The sequence below is a fragment of the Eriocheir sinensis genome, chromosome 59 (assembly GCF_024679095.1).
Source record: "Eriocheir sinensis breed Jianghai 21 chromosome 59, ASM2467909v1, whole genome shotgun sequence".
Taxonomy (NCBI): Eukaryota; Metazoa; Arthropoda; class Malacostraca; order Decapoda; family Varunidae; genus Eriocheir; species Eriocheir sinensis.
In genome coordinates this window covers 4571975-4582083 of record NC_066567.1, presented here as the reverse complement: position 1 = coordinate 4582083, position 10109 = coordinate 4571975, and the positions used below count along the sequence as shown (strand labels likewise).

At 42.7% G+C, this 10109-nt stretch overlaps 1 protein-coding gene across 8 annotated transcripts in view; it reads right to left on the bottom strand.

The window, feature by feature from the left end:
• LOC126985420 (uncharacterized) overlaps positions 1-10109 on the bottom strand; it is a 112667-nt gene that overhangs the window by 2789 nt on the left and 99769 nt on the right. For 7 of the 8 annotated variants that reach the window (XM_050840276.1, XM_050840278.1, XM_050840279.1 and 4 more), the window contains exons 6-10: positions 4871-5059; positions 3820-4056; positions 2506-2741; positions 1904-2056; positions 695-820 (exon numbers count right to left, since the gene is read on the bottom strand). In XM_050840276.1, coding sequence (XP_050696233.1) covers positions 695-820; positions 1904-2056; positions 2506-2741; positions 3820-4056; positions 4871-5059 — 941 coding nt within the window. Of the gene's footprint in view, positions 1-619; positions 821-1903; positions 2057-2505; positions 2742-3819; positions 4057-4870; positions 5060-10109 lie in introns of all 8 variants that reach the window. The other variant, XR_007738696.1, reaches the window with a different exon arrangement.

Genomic DNA, 10109 nt, shown 5'->3' with positions numbered 1-10109 from the left:
CCAAGCTATCCAAACCTAACCATCAGAAGGGCACAGCTGGCTACACATCTAACCTAACCAAAGCTAACTTAACCTCTTTCGATGGGTAAATTAGTGCAAAATATCCTGGGTATGAACAATAGAGACTGATGGAGACTGAGCAGACTCATGAGCCACCATTACGAAAACAAGACCAACACAAACAAGTAAGAATGGAGCCTTTCAAAATGAGTCGAGACAGCTGGTCACAACAAGCAAAATAAACTTAATGATGGTCAAGCTTCTAGTGAACGAAGTGCACAGGAAAACATCTGACTCTTTTGATTGTATGAAAGTAATTTCCTCAGTCTACAATAAATTTACAGTTTGTCTGCACAAGATTCTTCTGGGGCATGAAGTTTTTTTTCGTGTACTTTAAATGATTACTATTAAAACATTAAAAACCCACAACCTGATTTGTGAGAAAAATCATAAGAAATAAAACCGGGGTGGATGGCCCATACACTCCACTAAAACGACAACAAGGAAGAAAATCAGCAATGTAAACAAAAACAATCTCAAAACAAATCCAGGAAACCAATGAGCACAACACCCTCTCAGGACATCAGTAACCAAACTAATGCTGCTAAAGGATGAATACCTGATGCAAATACTCCTCCTGCTACTTCTCATCCTCCTCCTCTCTCTCCAAACCCCAGGTGTGGATGCATTATACCTGCTTCATGGGACTGGAGATGTCATGACGTTTAGTGGCATTGTAAAGAGTTGCCACAGGGATGTTGAAGGCCCGGGCAGCCGGCTTGATGCCTAGATGCCCGTCACGAATCAGGTTGAGAGCAGTCTGGGGGGAAATGGAAAACAGGTGAGGATAAGAGGGAAATATGAAAGGTAATGTAAACAGGTGTATGTGGACGCAGGGCTGAAATGGGAAACAAAGAAGTCATGCATTTGCACATAATATGAAATTAAAATGTAACATCCATCCATCCTGTGCTTATCGAAAGATGATATACATAACCTGTGTGAATACTGTTAACACAGCACAGTTTGAAGAGATAAAGAGTGGGAAAACAGTCAGTCTTATGTTTCTGAATTACAAGCAAGAAGAATATACATTAAAATACACGCTGAATGTTGGTAAGAAATATCGTGTGTGTGTGTATTTACCTAGTTATATGTGTACATGAAATAAACTAAGCTTGTGGGGTCCCATCTCTGTCTCAATCAGTTAGACTTAGCTCTAACTCAATTAAGGCTTCTGACGGGGTGATCTTCCTTTTTGGGCTATTCCAGGATTCAGTATGGATATGGAAAACTGTATTTCAATTCAAGGTGTATCCCATTCTTCTTCCATTTTTTTTTCCCTTTTCATCTCCTTTATCTAATCTTTGGCTGACTCATTACTCGTTTTTAGGTCTGATAGTTCCTTTCTTTCAGCACAGACGAAGGAAACAGTCTTTGGTTTGGATCCTAACTTGGTTAACTGAAATGCCTGCTCCTACCATTTTTTACCTGGGTATTATCATTATTTAAAGACAGGACCTCACTAATGCACTCCTTTCTCTTTTAATCACAACAGGTTGATTTTCTCTACACATCTGGTAATGTTTTTGTGGATTGAAGTGGAGGTGTCCCAACAACCACTGTGTGTGTGTGTGTGTGTGTGTGTGTGTGTGTGTGTGTGTGTGTGTGCGTGCATGCGTGTATTTATTTACCTAGTTGTATTTACCTAGTTGTGACATACAGGAAAAGAGCTACGCTCTCGCTGTCCCGTTTCCATATCCTCTCTTATCCAACTTTTCCTTAAAATCATGAATGTTTCTTGCTCAAACCACCTCCTCCTCCAGTCCATTCCACAGCTCAATGCTTCTGTATGTGTGTGTGTGTGTGTGTGTGTGCATCTTACCAACTCATCGTCACTCACCAATAGATCTTGTTTTGAGTACTTGCGGAGGCGTCTGAGGGAGGGCAGCCGGGAGGGGGTGTCTAGCTGGGGGTGTGAGGGTCCGGGAAACACCCTCCCCTGCGTCTCGGGCCCTCCCCCAGCCAGGCCCAGCAGGATCAGACCCTCGCTGTCCTGTGGGAGGGGAGGGAAGGATTCATTACTTACTGGTATAGAAGACATTCACTTTCTTGCTAATGATTATGGTTGTCTGGGAAAATACATGACTGATTTAATTATATCCTAACATTAAGCAGTAAGGAGAATGCAATGCTCTAGACTTAAATAATGAAACTATGATGCTGTAGGTCAAGAATTTGTGTTAGCATTAGAATGTGATATTGATGGGACTGGAAAATAAGCAAAGTAAAGAGGAGAAAGAGGTGTGGGACCATATAAAGTTAGTTACTGATGGAATGAGCTCAAGGTGTTGGAGGGGGGGATACTTCTAATGTGAATCAGTAAGGAATTAGAACAGCCCATCAAGAAGAAACTGAGTCCAGCAGGGGAATGACCAAATTAGACAAGTGAGTAGGCAGTAGGCAGATACTGCAGGGAAGCAATCAAGAGCAGGTTGTACTTACAATGGCACTCTGGACTGATGCTGGTGTCTGCTGTGGGGCAGAGTTGCCTACTCTCATCACAGTGCCATTGGCTGTCAGGATGCCCGGCATGCCCTGGTCAGTGAGATCAGTCGCACTGGCATTGGTTGTGACCTTGACAGTAGTGCAGGCCAGCGGGTCATCTCTTATGCCGCCATGGTCCTGCTGCTGCTGCATCTCCTCGGCATCATGGTGGATCATGACCTCTTCCTGTGAGGCTGTGAGGAAAGAAGATGGGTTACAATAGGTTTAGAAGAGCATGTAAATTTTGTGGACACATGTTCCCACTATTTTAGCTATTATTTATATATTTTTTACAAGGAGGCAGCTCAAGAGCAAAAAGAGGCAACAAAAAAAGTCAGTCGGCACTACTCCAGCAAATAGTTGATAGAGCAAAGAGAGAGTCAAAATTAGATGGAGAGGTGTTGATACTCCCTCCTTGAAAGTGTTTAAGTCATAGGCAGGAGGAAATATAATTTTGTTAATTTTAGTCAATGGCTTGCATTTCTGAGTATTTCTTGTCCTCTTAGCTCATTTTTGCTTGAATATTTTGTAGCCTTCATGGTCATATGCCTGGATAAATAGGGAAAGTTGTGTCAGGAAGGGCATCCAGTGTGAAATCTGTCCTAAGTAAAAAATGCAGTTAAACTAGATTTCCAAAGGAAGAGATGGAGCCGGATGATCTGCTGTGGCAACCACCAACCCAACCACACAAAAGAAGAGTTTGTAGCTCATACAACTTATGAATCATGCACTTGTTCTTGTGCTATTTAGGGCACTACTGTGATTTGATTGTGGCAGAAAAATATAACCTAGAAGAAATGCCTGTCATCCCAACCCCCAAGCAATAGAAAAATATGAGCAGACTGGACAAAGGTATTAAAAACAGTAAAATATCATAACACTTGACAACGTTGTCAAGTGTCGTGGTATTTATACAAAATCTTTGTTATTATCCTAAAAACTAGACAATTGTTACACTATATAACCTAATTGGATTATCCAGTTATTTAATTATATTCATTTAAAGGTAGTAAATAGCTGACATATGAGAGGAAGCGAGAGGTGCTGAGGGTGTGTGGCAAGGTGCGGGGCGGGGCTGACCCCGCAGCAGCCAACACCCCACCAGCCAGTTTCAAATGGAAATACTAAACCAACTTTCATTCCCTATCTTTCCCTCATTTCCAAATGTCATTCATGCCCTAGCTTTCCAAATCTGTCATTCATTCCCTATCTTTCCCTTATTTCCAAACCCATCACTCATAAGATGGCCAATCATGATTTTTTCTACTGTACCTGTGAGAAAGGCATCGGGACTCTGGTGGGAAGAAAGGCCAATGGAGGGCACTGCTGCTCCCATCTCCTCGGCCACCCCCATGCCATGCTCCAGCTTGATCTGCACACGTTTGAGGGTCCGTCCGCCGTCCTCTGTCACCAGTCCACTGCCACCGCCACCGCCACTTTCGTCCAGCACCACCTCCTCACACATCGCCATGAGGTTAATTGTGGCTGTGTTGGTTTTCTTGTCCTGGCCTGGAAGAGGTTGTGAGGTTGTGGTGGGTTGGTCTGTGGTGGGTGAATTGGATTGGACTGACTGAGTGAATGGATAGACTTGGATTAGATGGATGGGAGACTGTAGCTGGCAATGACTGGTTAAATGGTTGAGTGACTGACTGACAAAAAAGTTAACAAGAATATTCATAGGCTGACTGACTGAGATGACATGCAGGTGGAGATGAAAGAGATGGAGAAGGAGGAAGCGGAGGATGGGTGCTGGAAGACTGCAAATGACGTACTCAAAGATGCACCTTGAAATTGAGTATGCAAAAGGGGGGGAGAGAGAGAGAGAGAGAGAGAGAGAGAGAGAGAGAGAGAATTACTGTGAAGTCCTGGGGAGTGTGACAAGTGTATGAAAAGTTTGGGCCCATGGTGAATTTATTTCCAAATCTCATAACTATGAAACACCATTTGCATTAAATACTAGGAGGCAATCTGAGGTTGAATTAAAATGACCTGACTGGAGAAGACTTTCCGGACAAACATGAAGAGATGGTGGCGATAATTGTAGTTCTATTTCACTCTGACATAAAACAGAGGAATACAGAAAAAAAGGAGAAAGGATGAGCTGTAAAATAAACTAAAATGATGGTGGAGGAGTGTTGAATTTTATATTCAGTAAAGCATTCCAATCACATAATAAGAGAGATGAAATAGATAAAAAACTGCTTTCAAAACTTAACAACTGATCAGCGGAATACTTAACCAGACAAAATTCAACGTAACTGCGACTGCTAAACGTGATAAGCTCCAGACAGTTGTACAAACATAAATAGTTCAGACTCCTCACCTGGGTGTTCTGAGTCGTCCTCATCCATGTCCTCCATTTCGTGGTCGTCGTGGAAGAAGGTCATGTCCTGCTTAGGGGTCACGTGGTGGGGGTGGTGGTGGTGGTGGTGCGGGGAAGCGGCGGCTGCAGAGGCGGTGGGCGTCCGCGAGTCGTCAAACCACGGGTCTGTCACGCCAACCTGGCACAGACCTGGGGGGAGAGGAAATGACAGATTAGTGAATAAATAGTATATAAATAGAAGGAAATAATACACAAACAAAGAAGGAAGGGTTGGGAAAGAGGAAATAAAATGATGGACAAAAAGCAAATAGATAAAAGTAATGCATAAACAGAAAAAAAGGAAGGTACAGATCATTAATATTATCATTACGATAATTATTACTGTTGGTGTTAGTAGTGTGTGGTGCCATTGGCGTATATGGGTAAGTAGTAGTAGAAGTAATAGCTGCAGTACTAAGAGTGGTAGTAATAGTAGTAATATAGTAGTAGTATAGTAGTAGTAGTAGAAGGGGTTGGGGCTAATAAACTGTTATGAGAGAATAATCATACTTCTCACAACAGCTAACGAATGCATGTAGAAGTAGTAGTGTAGTAGTAGTAGTAATGGTGGTGGTGGAAGTAGACGTAGTAGTAGTAGTAACAACAGCAGAAGGACCATTGGTTGATTGTTGTTGTTGTAGCCATAATGGTAACACCACTGGCTGAGGTAGCAATTTAGAGAGAGAGAGAGAGAGAGAGAGAGAGAGAGAGAGAGAATTCACGGAAATTGAGTCAGATAGGCTGGTGATGACACGGGCGATAAGACCAACAAGATGACGACGACCACTACGACCACGGCGACGAGAGGAAGAGGAAGGTCTTCAAACTGATTAATAAGAAATGCAATAGCTTTTTACAGTGAAAATTAAAGGGGATAGGGATTTCCGGTCGGAAGAAAACTCAATATTAGGCAGCTCTTATTATTATTATTATTATTATGTTTTCAGGCAGTTTTACAGATTTTTGGGAGTTGGTTTCTATTTTTTTAGTATATCGCATACATACATACGTACTACTACTACTACTACTACTACTTGTAGACTACTAGCCTACCACCACCACTACTACTACTACTACTATTGAGAAGAAGAAGCGTCTTTGTTGCCTAAGAACACGTGTTGACTCTCCAACACACTTCTGAAAACCAAAATAAAAATAAAGGTTGCAACAATCACTTTTCCTACAATGGGTCTTGCTGAGGCCCCGCCCACGAACCCTTCCTGGAAAATGTTTCTTAACCGTAACTTGTTTTGGCCGGGACACAATGATGCGCCCTCTCTCTCTCTCTCTCTCTCTCTCTCTCTCAGCATTCCATTCTCTCATCTTTGTCTCCTGTCCCTCTCCATTTTACTCTTCTCCCATCCTCTCTCTCTTCTCCAGCATCCCCTAGCTCCTCTCCAACTTTTCCCAGCATCCCATCCCATCCTTCCATCTTGTCTCCTGTCCATCTCCATTCTCTCCTAATCCTTTGCTCTTCCTCTTTATCCCGCCCCGAGGAGAGGCAGTTCATCAGACGCAATGGGTAAATGGGTAGCGGGTAAGAAGCCAGTTACAACCACTCAAAGGCCTGGCCGATCACATTACGCGCATGTAGGTCAGTCTGGCGGCTTATGAACGTTTCCTGTCTATGCGTACGGCAACACTCACTGCAGCAAGTGGCGTCAGAGGGAGGGAGAGAGAAAGAGAGAGAGAGAGAGCAGGACAGACCCCTTAGATTGAAAACGAATAAAAACATGTAGGATAGGACTCGAAAAGGTAAAAACAAGATGAATAAGAGATAAGAACTGGTATTTGAGGGCTTAATAGTGGGATATATGTATGCGAGAAAGGGTTGTAGAGGTAATAATAATGTTTTACAAGGTGGAATATGGCATGTTTTCACCCGCGTGGTGTCCTGACGTCATCAAAGGTGGGCGGGGCGCTGTGGAAGGTCCCCGCCAGCGTTACCACCAGACTGTCGTACTCGGAACATTGCCAATCAGATACAGACCCCAAAACTATCAAACCCGCACAAATAACGATACTTGACTAAATATATTGTTAAAACCGTGAATTACTGATGTTTTATGCAATAGTTAAGGGTCAGAAAACGGAAAATACGATGTGATAAGTACGATAAGCTGTTATAGTGTTAGTTCCTTCCACGCCACGCCACGCCAAGGCCTTCTTCCTGCTTTCCCTACGCAAGCCACATGAAAATAAATACACTCCCTCCCTCTCGTTACATCACAAGCACGAGGAGGCGGCGACATCTGAGTGAATCACCGGCCGTCACGTGTTGAGATTTTTTTCACCGACCCGTGTGTGTGTGTGTGTGTGTGTGTGTGTGTGTGTGGTGAAATTAAATGGCCGCGAATAAGTGTTAATAGTATCTGCATCGTCAGTGACTCATTACCGCTACTGAGAGAGAGAGAGAGAGAGAGAGAGAGAGAGAGAGAAGGGCGAGGTATCACTCTCCTAGCTCGTGATCACTTGCTTTTTTTTTTTTACTCTGACCCGCCGTAACCCTAGTGGGGAACTCCCTCCTCTCTCTCTCTCTCTCTCTCTCTCTCTCTCTCTCTCTCCCAGGAAGCGAGGGTGCAGGTTGTGTTTCAAAGAGTAGCGGTCTGATCGAACATTTATCTCTAGCATCTACTGCAGAATCAAGTTACATTACTGGTATAACTTTCGTGCCTGTCTGTTCACAAGTGCTCAAACCTTCTCCCTACCCTCTTCATTTTACCCATATTTACCTCCTGCCTTCCCTTTACCTACATTTACCTCTTACCTTCTATTTATCGATCAATCCCCTTCCCTTCCTTCCCTTTAATATCTACTACCTCCTGTTTATCTATCTGTTATCTATCAGCTTTTACCTGTATCCATCTATCAACTGTACCAAGTTACTAAGGGCGTGTTTATTGATCTACGTATCTATCTATCTATCTATATGATCATCTACCTACTTACTATCTATATTCTCTTACTTGAACCTAATTATATAATCTCTAACTACTCATTCTACTTTCTGGACCCGTGTATGTTTATCTGTATATCATTATCTTCTCCCTCCCTCCCTTCTCTCCACGCCCATTAACCTACCTTACTTTCTAACCTAGTTATCCTCTTATCTTGTTAACGTAATCTAGTCTGCCTGTCTGTGCATGTGTCCACTCGTGCGTATGCCTATCTTATCGAAATTACCTGTGAGAGTGCTATGTAATGCTACCTGTCCACCCTAATCATCTGCCTACCTGTCTATCCAAGAAAACTCACCTGTCTACCTTTTATACCACCTCTCTCTCTCTCTCTCTCTCTCTCTCTCTCTCTCTCTCTCTCTCTCTCTGCACGTGAAGCAAAGCAAAGCAGCCATAATATATTCCTCGCGGCAAGTGTTGGTGACTGGTCGGGAGTGGAAAGCTTACCAAAGAATAACTTAACATACTAAGAGCTAGTTCGAACCACCGAGAGAGAGAGAGAGAGAGAGAGAGAGAGAGAGAGAGAGAGAAGTCATAACAGTATCTAAGATATTAACTTTTCTCTTGAACTTTTTTCTTTCACCTTCACAACCTGAGAGAGAGAGAGAGAGAGAGAGAGAGAGAGAGAGAGAGAGAGAGAGAGAGAGAGAGAGTCAACTGGATAACGACTGACTGAACGAAAGCATTACCGAATTTTTTCCACCCACTTATTTTTTCCCGACCACTTCCTTTTATTTTAAGCCCGTTACCTGCCGCTACGAATACACGGGTGAGGCGAGAGACGAATGGATCACAGTAAAAATAAACCTGCCCCCACCACCACTATTGCCAATGCCTGAGGTCACTACATAAGGGTCATTCCAGGTCATCTATTTGCACTGTTGACCTCTAAAGATTCTATATACGACCTAGGTTTATAGCGTAGAATTTATTGATTTATTTTTACTTATCTTTATTACTTTTATTATCATTATTATTAGTATCATCACTTTTGTTCCTCATACTTCTCTCAATAATTTTTCTTATTTCTGTTCTTTTTTTCCGGTCATCCTCATCCTCCTCCTCCTCCTAATGACGTATAAGATTGCTTTGTGTGTCAGTCTCGTGTAGCATTAAAGCAAAAACCTGTATGGACACACACACACACACACACACACACACACACACACACACACACACACACACGAGCCGGCGAAAACTAGTGTGTGTGTGTGTGTGTGTGTGTGTGTGTGTACTCAAGCATGAATATTCAAAATCATGATAAATCACAGTCCAGACACATCACTACTACTACTACTACTACTACTACTACTACTACTACTACTACAAGATCCGCAGAATACCAAATAATTTTCTTCAGGTTCCTCAATTTCCAGCATCATTATCTTTATTTCCTTTCTCGCATATCTTCGCCTGTCCCGACAAACGAACAGATAATGACGGTGAAGATGACAGCCACAACGGTGAGGGCGGGACGGTAGGCTGACTGTCTCCCTCTTCAAGAAAAGGTTCGCGTGCAGCCCAACAGCCCACCAGCCCCAACCAGCTAGTCCCCCGCCCGCCCGCTCACCAACTCACCGAAAAAAAATAAAAATAAAAAATAAAAAATAAAAAATAAAACTCCCCCCCCCCCCTCCTAACTCAAACCACCCAAGCCAGTCCCAAGATGCAGTTCACACGATGATGATAGAAATAGAAGGAGGGAAAAATGTTAAATGTTGGGTGAAGTTCCAAATGACAGACAGCAAGCAACGCCCTCAACCTCCTCCTCCTCCTCCTCGTCTACTGTCTTCTGTTTCATCTCATTCTTCTCTTCCTCTTCTTCTTCTTCCTCGACCCAAAATAGTTCAGGCTTCTTCCCCTTCTGCTTCTCGTATCTCTTCCTACTTATGTTAATTTTCTTTTCTTGGTTGTCTTTTTTCTTCTTTTCCTTCGATAATTTCAATCTTCCTATCATTCATCTCCATCTTCTGGCTATCATCTCCTACTGTGTATATTCGTAATTCTTCAATTCATTTAACCTAATCCTTCTACTACTACTACTACTACTACTACTACTACTACTACTACTACTACTATTATTCAACAACCAGCACAACCCCCACCACTACTACTATTACTACAACCACCATTATATCAACTACTACTACTACTACTACTACAACTACTACTACTACTACTACTACTACTACTACTACTTCCGACTTCCTCCCTTTCCAGTTTCATCTCTTTCTATCCAGTCT